At 44.1% G+C, this 14125-nt stretch overlaps 1 protein-coding gene across 1 annotated transcript in view; it reads left to right on the forward strand.

Annotated features, from left to right (window-relative positions):
- Positions 1 to 14125, forward strand: part of man1a1 (mannosidase, alpha, class 1A, member 1) — a 202888-nt gene that overhangs the window by 115804 nt on the left and 72959 nt on the right. The window contains exon 5 of the mRNA XM_029631305.2: positions 7553 to 7647. Coding sequence (XP_029487165.1) covers positions 7553 to 7647 — 95 coding nt within the window. The remainder of the gene's footprint in view (positions 1 to 7552; positions 7648 to 14125) is intronic.

Here is a 14125-nt window from a genome sequence, read left to right on the forward strand (position 1 = left end):
GTGGTCTTGTCCCATCTTGATTACTGTCCAGTAATATAGTCAAGTGCAGCAAAAAAAGACAACTGCTGGCTCTAAACAGAGAAGCACATCTTTCCCTTAACTGCACATACAGAACTAACATCAACAACATGAATGCCAGTCTTTCCTGGTTGAGGGTTGACGAGAGATTAACTGCTTCTCTTCTAGTTTTTATGAGAAGTATTGCTGTGGAAATTCCAGATTGTCTGTATAATCAAATACCATTCAGCTCAGACACCCATACATACCCCACAAGACATGCCAACAGCAGTCTCTTCAGTCTCTAAGTCCAAAACGAATTCACAGCAACGCAGAATTTTATAGCGCGTGGAACGCATGGAACTCCCTTCCATACAAAAGCATGTTTAAGGTGGTGATAAGTTTTTGAAAATGTCAAAATTTGACCCTTGGGTCTTGACTTGATGTGCATTTGCAATATGAAAATTTACAGTGGAGCGCGCTCGCCATATATTGGATTTTTGCTGTGTGACACTTGGCATTTGCCATATGGCATTTGCAATACGTATTGAATGAAACAACGTCCATTTGAGTGGTATTGTACATCGTGTATATGTTTTGTACGGTGCCAATAAGTTCCCATTCATTTTTGTCTTTCAGTAAAGTCAGTGTGTCTATGTATGCGGATCACTCAACACTATACACATCATCTACTACAGCGATTGAAATTACTGCAAGACTTAACAAAGAGATGCGGTTAGTTTCAGAATGGGTGGCAAGGAATAAATTAGTACTAAATATTTAAAAAACTAAAAGCATTGTATTTGGGATAAATCATTCAATAAACCCAAAACCTCACCTAAATTGTGTAATAAATCATGTCTAAATTGAGCAAGTTGAGGTGACTAAACTGTCATGGTCAAAACATATTGAAAAAACAGCAGATAAGATGGGGAGACGTCTGTCCATAATAAAGCACTGCTCTACCTTCTTAACAGCACTACCAACAAGGCAGGTCCTACAGGCTCTAGTTCTGTTACACCTGGACTACTGTTCAGTCGTGTGGTGACTTCATCACTACTTGTAGTTGTGAGAGGTATTGACATGTTGAAAGCCCCGAGGTGTCTGTTTAAACAACTAGCACACAGCTCAGACACCCATGACAGCAGGCCACCAGAGGTCTCTTCATAGTCCCCAAGTCCAGAACAGACTATGGGAGGCACACAGTACTACATACAGTAGGGCCATGTCTACATGGACCTCTATTCCACATCAGGCAACTAATGCAAGCAGTAGATTCAGATTTTAAAAAGCAGATATAAAAATACACCTTATGGAGCAGTGGGGACTGGGAAGAAACACAAACATAGACACAGACACACACGTACACATGGATTTTGTGTTGTAGATATGTGGTAGTGGAGTAGGGGACTGAGGGCACACATTTAGTGTGTTGTGAAATCTGTTATGAATGTATTGTAATGTTAGAAAAATGTCATAAATGCATTCATTTTGCTGGACCCCAGGAAGAGTAGCAAGAGCCTTGGCAGCAGCTAATGGAGATCCATAATAAATACAAATACTCAAACAGCCTAAATGATCTTTAAAAATGGATTAAACAACAACTCATGGAACGGTGGGGACTCTGAGGGGACGCGTGCGCACACACATTTTTGCTGTTGTATTGTTTGTATATATTTGTATTTTTATTGTTTGTAAATCGTTGCTTCCTGCCATCCAGTACCACTACACCAGGCGGTGTCAGATGAAGGCCCTAATATTTGTCAAAGACTCCAGCCACCCCAGTCATAGACTGTTCTCTCTGCTACCGCACGGCAAGCGGTACCGGCGCGCCAAGTCCAGGTCCAAAAGGCTTCTTTTAACAGCTTCTACCCTGAACCATAAGACTCCTGAACAGCTAATTAAATGGCTACCAGGATCATTTGCATTGTCGTCAATGTCCCCCCCCCAATTTTACGCTGCTGCTACTGTCTGTTTATTATCCATGCATAGTTACCACCTCTACCTGCATGTACATATTACCTCGACTAACCTATGCCCCCTCACATTGACTCTGTACCGGTGCCCCCTGAGGAAGTACAGTTCCCGCTCAGCCCAGTCAAAACTGTTCGCTGCTCTGGCCCCCCAATGGTGGAACAAACTCCCTCACGACGCCAGGACAGCGGAGTCAATCACCACCTTCCGGAGACACCTGAAACCCCACCTCTTTAAGGAATACCTAGGATAGGATAAAGTAATCCCTCTCACCCCCCCCCCCCCCCCCTTAAAAGATTTAGATGCACTACTGTTCCACTGGATGTCATAAGGTGAATGCACCAATTTGTAAGTCGCTCTGGATAAGAGCGTCTGCTAAATGACTTAAATGTAAATGAAATGTAAATGTATGTAGTCTCGTTACTGTTATTTTACTGTTGCTCTTTAATAATAGATTTTTCTTCACTTATTTTTCTTAAAACTGCATTGTTGGGTAAAGGACTTGTAAGTAATCATTTCACTAAAGTCTACACCTGTTGTATTCAGTGCATGTGACAAATAACATTTGATTTGTATTTAACATTTGTGTGACTGTACTTGTCGATCAGTGTTTTGTTACTTGTCATGTTTTTGGTGGACCCCAGAAAAAGTAGCTGCTCCTTCTGAGGAAGCTAATGATTCCAAATAAACAAACAGCTAAACCCTGTGCTTACATCTGCAGGACTGAGCTCATACCAATGGAGATGATTGGAGATATCATGGGGGTTTAAAAGCCATCCTAATATCACCACATTCTTCTGAATATCTATCGGTATTCCATATTGTATTATACTGTGCATTCGGAAAGTGTTCAGACGTCTTGACTTTTTCCACATTTTGTTACGTTGCAGCCTTAGCCTAAAATTGATTAAATATATACAGTATTTTATCAATCTACACACAATACCCCATAATGACAAAGCGTAAACAGATTTTTTTGTATTTAGACCCTTTCCTATGAAACTCGAAATTGTGCTCCGGTGCATCCTGTTTCCATTGATCATCCTTGATGTTTCTACAACTTGAATGGAGTCCACCTGTGGTAAATTCAATTGATTGGACATGATTTGGAAAGGCACCGCACCTGTCTATATAAGGTGCCACGGTTGACAATGCATGTCAGAGCAAAAACCAAGCCATGAGGTCCAAGGATTTGTCCGTAGAGCTCCGAGACAGGATTGTGTTGAGGCACAGATCTGAGGAAGAGTACCAAAAAATGTGTGCAGCATTGAAGGTCCCCAAGAACACAGTGGCCTCCATCATTCTTAAATGGAAGAAGTTTGGAACCACCAAGACTCTTCCTAGAGCTGGCCGCCCGACCAAACTCAGCATTCGGGGGAGAAAGGTTAAAGACAGAAGGTTAAAGACACATTACAGCCTGCTTGGAGTTTACCAAAAGGCACCTAAAGGACTCTCAGACCATGAGAAACAAGATTCTCTGGTCTGATGAAAACAAGATTGAACTCTTTGGCCTGAATGCCAAGCATCACGTCTGGAGGAAACCTGGCACCGCTCATCACCTGGCCAATACATCCCTACAGTGAAGCATGGCGGTGGCAGCATCATGCTGTGGGGATGTTTTTCAGTGGCAGGGGCTGAGAGACTAGTCAGGATCGAGGGAAAGATGAAAGGAGATCTCGGGACCTCAGACTGGGGCGAAGGTTCACCTTCCAACAGGACAACGACCCTAAGCACACATCCAAGACAACTACAGTGGCTTCTGGACAAGTCTCTGAATGTCCTTGACTGGCCCAGCCAGAGTCCGGTCTTGTACCCAATTTTGAAAATCTCTGGATAGACCTGAAAATAGCTGTGACAGAGCTTGAAAGGATTTTCAGAGAAGAATGGGATAAACTCCCCAAGTACAGCTGTGCCAAGCTTGTAGCGTCATACCCAAGAAGACTCGAGACTATAATCGCTGCCAAAGGTGCTTCAACAAAGTACTGAGGAAATGGTCTGAAAACTTGTGTGATATTTCAGTGTTTTTATATACATTTGGGAAAACAATCTAAAAAACAGTTTTTGTCAGTCATTATGGGATATAGTGTGTATATTGATGGGGGGGGGCAATTGAATCAATTTTAGAATAAGGCTGAAATGTGGAAAAAAGTGAAGGGGTCTGAATACTTTTCAAATACAATGTATATGAATCCACAATGGCTACAGTAGAAAGCACGTACAGTAAGTTCTCAGATTTAACCTAAATATTATGGTATGGTAGCCATGGTGAAGTGAATTTTCATAGTGCCATTTTCAGTCCTGTTGGTGACCTGTGATGTGTGTTCCCTGGAGCTTCATGTCAAGGGATTGGAGTTCCAACTACTGGGCCTATATCCCCCAGTCCCTCCCTGCCAGGCTTCATCCAGGGACAGCTAGGCCATGGGGGAACGCTGGGTGTGGGTTGATCTATTGGAGGAGCCAGTGCCCTGTCTGGTTCTTCCCCACAGACGCATGGAGTAATTTGGGCTGTGTCCCGCAAGGCGGCCCAGTCACCCCCGGCCCAGCAAAGTAATTCATCTTATTTAGTGGCATGTCCAGTCCTCTTCCCCAGAGCCACACAGCACAGGAGCCGTTAGCCTGGCTTCCAGTGACGGGCACATAGTCCTGTAGTACAAACTACACCCTCTCTGTCTTTGTGTCACACTGTCTCTGTCTTGCTTTGTCCTTATTGCCTAAATGACTTTGTAGAGGACAAATATGGTGTGTGCAAGTTGTATTTTTACTACTTTCATCTCCCCATCTTCAGAACTGCATCCTTCTTTGTTTCCTTTGACCTGAATCGTCCAAATGAGTGTTTACCTTATTCCTACTCAGTGTCAGGAAACCTGCAAAAAGAACTGCTACTGTATTTGTCTTCTGTATAACATCTGTTCTACTTCAAAGCTGATTTTCTCATATCAGTGATAAGTCATTCTTCAAACTCACTGTAGTGAGGAATATGATTATCATGATCAATATTTACTAATATTATCTGCCATCCAGCCTGGCCCGGTTGTTTGGGGTTGCAGATCATTTGATTGCTTATTAGACCTTGTTGACAGTTTGCTTGATGACTCTAGGTGGGGCTCTGGTTTATTTATTCTCCAGCGTCCTGGCATCATTAAAAGCATTAATCACACAAATTGGATGAGATGTAGGTACACAGGATATCTCCAGTCTCGGCCTGTCTGTATGTGCTAACCCTGGTGGGATGGGATGATTTGTGGATGTCCTCTACTTACGGCACGGGAGCTCCAGATTACTTTCATAACCTCCTCAGAATTGAGCCATAAAAGTCCAATGTAATAAATGACAGAGTGGCGAGAGAGAGGTAGACAGACAACCAACACCTCATCACAGAGCAGAGGGAGGAGTGGCGGGCAGAAGGAACAGCGCTGTGGATTTAGTAGAACAGGTTAACTGGTGACCTTGTCCAGAGGCTTCAAGGACACAGCGGGAGACATTGCGATTATTAGTAGAACAGGTTAACTGGTGACCTTGTCCAGAGGCTTCAAGGGCACAGCGGGAGACATTGTGATTATTAGTAGAACAGGTTAACTGGTGACCTTGTCCAGAGGCTTCAAGGACACAGCGGGAGACATTGTGATTATTAGTAGAACAGGTTAACTGGTGACCTTGTCCAGAGGCTTCAAGGACACAGCGGGAGACATTGTGATTATTAGTAGAACAGGTTAACTGGTGACCTTGTCCAGAGGCTTCAAGGACACAGCGGGAGACATTGTGATTATTAGTAGAACAGGTTAACTGGTGACCTTGTCCAGAGACTCCAAGGACACAGCGGGAGACATTGTGATTATTAGTAGAACAGGTTAACTGGTGACCTTGTCCAGAGGCTTCAAGGACACAGCGGGAGACATTGTGATTATTAGTAGAACAGGTTAACTGGTGACCTTGTCCAGAGGCTTCAAGGGCACAGCGGGAGACATTGTGATTATTAGTAGAACAGGTTAACTGGTGACCTTGTCCAGAGGCTTCAAGGACACAGCGGGAGACATTGTGATTATTAGTAGAACAGGTTAACAGGTGACCTTGTCCAGAGACTCCAAGGGCACAGCAGGAGATTATTTGGTGGCTGACGCACAGTGCCCTAGCCGTGTTTGTTTGAGTAGGGCACTAGTCTCAGCGGGTGTCCAGCACCACCCTGTACCTACGCAGCTCCTGAATGCCTCTTTTGAAAGGCCACCAGCTCCTGCCTTTGAGATTGTACTCTTTATACATCATCTACATCTGCTTTTTGAAAAGACCCCATTAAATGACTTTCAACAGACCGACTCTGTTGCTGTTTTACCTTATTCATTCGTGCCCTCTCGTCTTTGTGCAGGCGTTTGGTACTAGTGAGACATTCCCCACTATTGAGAGGCTGGACATACGCCATTTTAATACTTCATAGAGGAGAGAACATATTTTCACAACAATTGGATTAGCATGAAGCCATTTGGCACAGGTCCCTCGGAAGGCAGTGACACACCGGATTGTTGCTACGTGGAGACGTCTCCGCGCATATCCAAGACCAACACTCCCTGTTCTTCACAGCGTCTTACGACCTCCTCTGACAGCTCCATGTCACTTCAAAACTAGTACAGGAACATGTGATGATGGAACACACAGATGCGATCATGTGTACAGCTTTGTTATCTCGGTTAGTTACAGTAGTTACATCCCAATAATCAGAATTTCATTCAGACACTCATACGCTGCATTTAGCTGCACACAGAGCACTTTTCCTGAGAGCCAAAATGTCTGAATGAAATTCAGATTATTGACTGGGGCATCTCCCCGAGAGTGAGTGCATTCACAGAAACTTCTGGATACTTCATAGGGAATGTATTTATTCTACATGAGTATTCCTATTTCCTACAGTACAGAATCCTCTCAGGACTCAACATAGACGGGAAGATGCACAAGTGCCTTTGATGCCTTACCTGTCATTGTATATTGGTGTCATTGTATATGATTTAATGTAAAGCTCTCGTGACATGGTGACATTTTCCTGTCCCTGATCTGAAGGGGTTGATAAGATGTATATCCAGGGCTGTGATGGTGGGAAGAAAGGAGGCATAGAGAGGGAGGTGGTGTGAGGCAGCTCGGCATTGAAGAGCAGAGCAGAGTGCAGTGCAGTGCAGGATGGGAAGGAAGGCCTCAGAGCCTCCACGCTCTGCTCTGCTCTTATCTGATTAGTTCTTATCAGCCTGGTGTAGGAAGCGGGCCTAAACACTCCCTCTCTGTTTCACTCTTCCGGTCTCTGTCTCTTTCCCTGTCTTTCTTTTCCTCTCACTCTCTCTGTTCCTCTCTGCCTTGCGCTCTCACTCTCTCTGTCTCTCTCTCACACACATACACACACACACACACCAGGAAACAGCCTCTTCTTTCCCTACTCTCTAACAGGAAGCAGGGCCATGCTGCATGTGAGAATAAAGGCCCATGTGACAGGAAGAGCTTTATGGCCATTGTCCAAGGATCCCTGTCACCACCTCTTAGACATTGACGGAATGACATGAAGAGATTGTTTTTGCTGATGAGTCTCTCTCTGTTTTTTTGGCAGGTGTTCAGGCGGAAGGCCATAGAACTGGGAGAGAAGCTGTTGCCTGCATTCAAAACCCCCACAGGCATCCCCTGGGCCCTCCTAAACCTGAAGAGGTGAGTCCTGCACTCATACATGTCTGTCTGTTTATATACACACTGTACAGTCTGCCCACTCTACTACAAGTAAATCACTATTCCCATTAGTGGAACATCACTCATTATACATTTAGAAGAGGACAATACCTAGACCCTGCACCTCTACAGACATGACACACACCCACTGAGCAGCTTGAAACAGCTCACTCTTCCCTTGCATCACTCGTCCTTGTACTCCATTCACAGGAGTAAAGACCAAAAGCCTTCAATTAGGGCTGGGCGATCATATCTGGGTAATTTTTTCCCCTAAATTATGGCCACTTCACGACATATCTCTAAATGTGCTTTGTTGCACAATTAAAGGTCAACACACTGCATTTCAAACAGTCAGGAATAATCTACTGAATTCAGGGACTTGTGAAGTTCTACCTAGGCTAAATATAAGCCTTCCACAACCATAAGACGTACTAATCATTTAAATATTTGATCATAGTTTAACCTGCTTTTTTTGTTGTTGCAATAATCACTGATCTAGCTTTCAAGTCTGTTTATGAAAATGCCCTTTTTGTTACAAATTTAACTAGAACCATGCAAATCCACTAATAATGAACAACTTCTTCTTGTAGCAGGCATTATATATAATGAACACAGGTCTCATAAACAATCTCTCAAGCACAAACGCACGTGTTAGTAAGTAGCAAGCTAAAGTCTAGTCAACTTGGATCTATTTGCTTGCTAACAAGGTGGAACAGTTGAACTGTTATGCATACACCATCCTGTCTGTCTCTTAATTGTTTGAACAACACAGCCTGTTCACTTTGTTTAGAGAATAAAATCTACTGGCCTATCTGGATAAGAAGATGCTCATTTCTCAGAATGAGAACCAGTTGCCAGTTCTTTATTTAAATGCGTCTTTTAATGCTCATTGCACATTTATATAACTCAGACTAGACAGCTAGTACAAAACAGTCTGTGGCTAAAATGCTTCTAGCAGTATGTGGTACTGCAATGCCGCGCATAACTGTAACTGAGCGTGAATTTTCCACAATCATTAATACTCTTGTTTTAGTAGGGTCTGCTCTGTTTATATTTTGGTAGTTGAGACATAAAGGGTATGGTTGGAAAGGTTAAGTTGTCTATTACAGTAAAATAATGTCTCTAAGCGTTTTGGTGTCCATATGACCCATTCTGTGGGTCATGTTTAAACGTGTTTAAACTGCTTGTTGTCAGAGAGGAAGAAGTTCTCTTTCTCCTTCTGTTGTTGTGAGTGGCAGGGGGAGGGGCTTGGTGTCTGTGTGCAGGTGGGAAGGTGCACACTCTACACAGCACAGAAGACTAGACCAAAAAGACAGAACGTTAATACATTTGTATTTTTTTCATGATTCTAGCGATACAGGCATGTGGAACATTAATTTGATATATCACCCTACCTTCAATAGTTTCACTCTCCCTCCCTCTGTTTCCCTCGGTTACATTAACTGCACAGACTATTGCAAATACTTGTCTTTCTCCCCGGCTTTAAAGTATTCTCCGCTCTGGTTTGATAGCATAGTGGCACATAAAAGCACAGTTGTTTTGCGAAGTACGGTCTCTGCTTCCTTTATTCCATCCCCCAAACCACAGAAGTGAGGAATGTTGTCTGTGTATCGATGTTCTGGGCTCTGCCATTGATCAGTGTTTTGACTACACCTTGTCTGGACCAAGTTTTTTGTTATGATGCTCTCTCGCAACTGGAGCCTGCCTCTAGATTATTATCCTGCCTGCACCTTAATCTGAATGACCCCTGCTCAGCGTCTCGACTACAGTGTCCATAGCTGCCATGGCTCCCTCTCTCCTGCTCTACACAGAAACCTCTTCAAAACAATGCAGCGCTGTCGAGGTCATGTGTTGTCCCGGCTAACAAATCCATAGACTGCCCTCCCTGGACCTCCTGTTCCCCTCCCTCCATCACTACCCTCGCTCTTACCGTATCCCCCCTGAAGGGACACACCTATCCGCCCACCTCCCTCAGAAAAGAGAGAGGGAGACGGGATGGAGTCTGGAGGATAGAGGGTCAGCTGCTACTCTCCAGGGGCAAACCTGTTGGAGGATTTTTATTGAGTTTGGAAATTGTTTTTCCAGAGATGCTGCCTAGTGGGTAAAAGGGGGATGAAGCAGGGAGGGAGAGGAAGAACAGGGGGGCGTGTGACGCCAGCGGCTAGTCTCAGCTATGAAAATAAACATCCTCTCTGTTATGTCCCATCTGTCCTGTCTGCTCCAGTCCTGCAGCTAGTGTAGCGTGCTCAACCCCGGCAGTCCAATGGCTGAGAGAGGCCTTATATGCATGCCATACACACTCTTAACAATTCCTGCTCACTACACAACCCTCAGCACAGCAAAGAACAGGGAGAGGGATTGTATCAATATCACAGCAACTGAACATGTGTGTGGCTTGTCACTGCTACTGCACTGAATTAAATAAATGTCTTTAGCTTAATATGTTGTATGTTATATTTTCTCAGATACCTACACACTGTCTGATGGCTGTTTTTATTAGCCAGGGAGAAAACCTGTCTCAAAGCTCTCCCACTGTAATCACAGGATTCATCTGAATGCATTCTTTTCGTTTTTCTCGCCAGTGAGTGCTCGGCCCAGTTCGTCAGATATGAATTAAAACCCAGGTTGTCTTGGAGATGGCCATGCGGGTCGGTGTAACAAATTAATTTCCCCCGCTTATGGCGAATGAAGGGCTTTCTTCACGTATCATCACCTGGTGGTTGAAGCTACTAGTCTCCTGGAGTTAGATCTGAGGCCCCAGAGGACTGCCGCCCGCCCAGGCATGGTCCTCACCCTACCACAGGCCCCCAGGAGCCCCAACAGATAGGTGGTAATGATGCATTTACCCACGTCACTGAACCATAACTGGGTTAGCTTATATAGAGCCCACCAGACCTCAACCACAGATGTAATTTCTGATATGGAGATGCTAAGGCATATGAGCGAATAAACTGGATATGGGAAAGGGGAATAGGTTTCACAAAGTATACACACGTTAATGCAGAGCTGGCATATGTCTACTTGCTGTCTAGAAACAGATGTGTATCAGTAGGCAGAACCTCCATTCACTTACAGTGAGCTGTGTTATGTTTGTTAGGAAACACAGCAGCTCTCATACTCATTCTCTCTCGTTAACGTGAGGACTAACGAGGCAAACTCTGTGGCTGTCAAAAGCCTCTTTGTATGCAACTCATTTTCTTGTTGGAGGTTATGCCTGGCCAGCCCTCTTCCCTGTGTTTTTCATTTTGTGGATGCTTGTTGCTAAAACAATCTCAAAGTGGTCCCTTTGGGGAATTCTGAATCTAAACTCACTGTTGTATCGCTGCAGATAGAAAGAGAGGATTGAAATGTATCAACAACTTGTATTTTTTGTTGCATCTTTGTGTGTGTGTGTGTGGATGGTTCTGTATATTACGGGTTGTGTTTTTACAGATGATGGTTCTTCACCTTTTAAAGTACAAAGGCACCTAACCTGGCTACTGCTGTAACCTGGTAAATAATGTATTTGACCCGCTAAATGTTGACAGCAACACCGTAACCCAATTTAAAAGATGACACTTACCCTGTAATAGAAGGAGGAACGTTTGGGCTATTTTGGCGTTTGTACTTTGTCCCACTTTAAATGGAGGGACACGTTTTCAGATGTGTTAGAACCAGTAACCCAATTGCAGACAGCCACGGGCAGTTTTCCCTCTCCTTTTCCACACTCCTCGGAAAACAGTTAAGTGAAGCCAAGTGATTTTTAATGTTGTAGAAGACCATTCCCAACATTTTCAACACTGAAATTACAGTTATAGTAGATAATATGTAATCAACATGTAGACAGTTTTGTAGAGTATCTGCAGAGGGATATTCCTACACCTACAGTATAAACCTGTCCAGCCCTCCAGCCCTTTCTAACGAGGATGACAGCTACAGTACCTTCGGAAAGTATTCTTACCCCGAGACTTATTCCGCATTTTGTTGTGTTACAGCCTGAATTCAAAATTGATTCAATGTTTTTTTCTCACCCATCTACCCAAAATGCCCCATAATGACAAAGTAAACACGTTTTTAGATATGTTTGCAAATGTGTTGAAAAGTAATTATCTAATTTACACATGTATTAACACCCTTAAGTCAAACCTTTCTAGAAGCACCTTTGGCGCCGATTACAGTTGTGAGTCTTTTGGGTAAGCTTTGCACACCTGGATTGTACAATATTTGCCCATTATTCTTTAAAGAATTATTCAACCATCAGTTTTCTCATATCAAAACCATGAAACTCTGTTTTAAAATCACCATTGGCCTCATGGTGAAATCCCTTAGCAATTTTCTTCCTCTCCGACAACTGAGTTAGGAAGGACACCTGTATCTTTGTAGTGACTGGATGTATTGATACACCACCCAAAGCCTTATTAACAACTTCACCAAAGGGATAATTGTTTTCTTTACACATCTACGAATCGGTGACCTTCTTTGCGAGTCATTGAAAAACCTCCCTGGTCTTTGTTCTTAAATCTGTGCTTGAAATTCACTGCTCAATTGAGGGACCTTACAGATAATCGTATGTGTGGGGTACAGAGATGAGGTAGTCATTCAAAATCACGTTAACCACTATTATTGAACAAGGAATGAGCCCATGCAAGAATGGGAGAAACTCCCCAACACGTGTGCCAAGCTTGTAGCGTCATACCCAAGAAGACTCAAGGCTGTAATCGCTGCAAAAGGTGCTTCAAATCAAATCAAATCAAATGTATTTGTCACATACACATGGTTAGCAGATGTTAATGCGAGTGTAGCTAAATGCTTGTGCTTCTAGTTCTGACAATGCAGTAATAACCAACGAGTAATCTAACCTAACAATTCCTAAACGACTAACTTATACACACACAAGTGGAAAGGGATAAAGAATATGTACATATTCTTTATCCCTTCATAAAGATATATGAATGAGTGATGGTACAGAACGGCATAGGCAAGATGCAGTAGATGGTCTTGAGTACAGTATATACATATGAGATGAGTAATGTAGGGTATGTAAACAAAGTGGCATAGTTTAAAGTGGCTAGTGATACATGTATTACATAAAGATGCAGTAGATGATATAGAGTACAGTATATACATATACATATGAGATGGATAATGTAGGGTATGTAAACATTATATTAAGTAGCATTGTTTAAAGTGGCTAGTGATATATTTTACATCAATTCCCATAATTAAAGTGGCTGGAGTTGAGTCAGTGTGTTGGCAGCAGCCACTCAATGTTAGTGGTGGCTGTTTAACAGTCTGATGGCCTTGAGATAGAAGCTGTTTTTCAGTCTCTCAGTCCCTGCTTTGATGCACCTGTACTGACCTCGCCTTCTGGATGATAGCGGGTGAACAGGCAGTGGCTCGGGTGGTTGTTGTCCTTGATGATCTTTATGGCCTTCCTGTGACATCGGGTGGTGTAGGTGTCCTGGAGGGCAGGTAGTTTGCCCCCGGTGATGCGTTGTGCAGACCTCACTACCCTCTGGAGAGCCTTACGGTTGTGGGTGGAGCAGTTGCTATACCAAGCGGTGATACAGCCCGACAGGATGCTCGCGATTGTGCATCTGTAGAAGTTTGTGAGTGCTTTTGGTGACAAGCAGAATTTCTTCAGCCTCCTGAGGTTGAAGAGGCGCTGCTGCGCCTTCTTCACGATGCTGTCTGTGTAGGTGGACCAATTCAGTTTGTCCGTGATGTGTACGCCGAGGAACTTAAAACTTACTACCCTCTCCACTACTGTCCCATCGATGTGGATAGGGGGGTGCTCCCTCTGCTGTTTCCTGAAGTCCACAATCATCTCCTTAGTTTTGTTGACGTTGAGTGTGAGGTTATTTTCCTGACACCACACTCCGAGGGCCCTCACCTCCTCCCTGTAGGCCGTCTCGTCGTTGTTGGTAATCAAGCCTACCACTGTAGTGTCGTCCACAAACTTGATGATTGAGCTGGAGGCATGCATGGCCACGCAGTGAACAGGGAGTACAGGAGAGGGCTCAGAACGCACCCTTGTGGGGCCCCAGTGTTGAGGATCAGCGGGGTGGAGATGTTGTTACCTACCCTCACCACCTGGGGGGGCGGCCCGTCAGGAAGTCCAGTACCCAGTTGCACAGGACGGGGTCGAGACCCAGGGTCTCGAGCTTGATGACGAGTTTGGAGGGTACTATGGTGTTAAATGCTGAGCTGTAGTCGATGAACAGCATTCTCACATAGGTATTCCTCTTGTCCAGATGGGTTAGGGAAGTGTGCAGTGTGGTTGAGATTGCATCGTCTGGGGACCTATTTGGGCCGTAAGCAAATTGGAGTGGGTCTAGGGTGTCAGGTAGGGTGGAGGTGATATGGTCCTTGACTAGTCTCTCAAAGCATTTCATGATGACGGAAGTGAGTGCTACGGGGCGGTAGTCGTTTAGCTCAGTTACCTTAGCTTTCTTGGGAACAGGGACAATGGTGGCCCTCT

This window comes from Oncorhynchus nerka, linkage group LG24 (genome assembly GCF_034236695.1).
Source record: "Oncorhynchus nerka isolate Pitt River linkage group LG24, Oner_Uvic_2.0, whole genome shotgun sequence".
NCBI lineage: Eukaryota > Metazoa > Chordata > Actinopteri > Salmoniformes > Salmonidae > Oncorhynchus > Oncorhynchus nerka.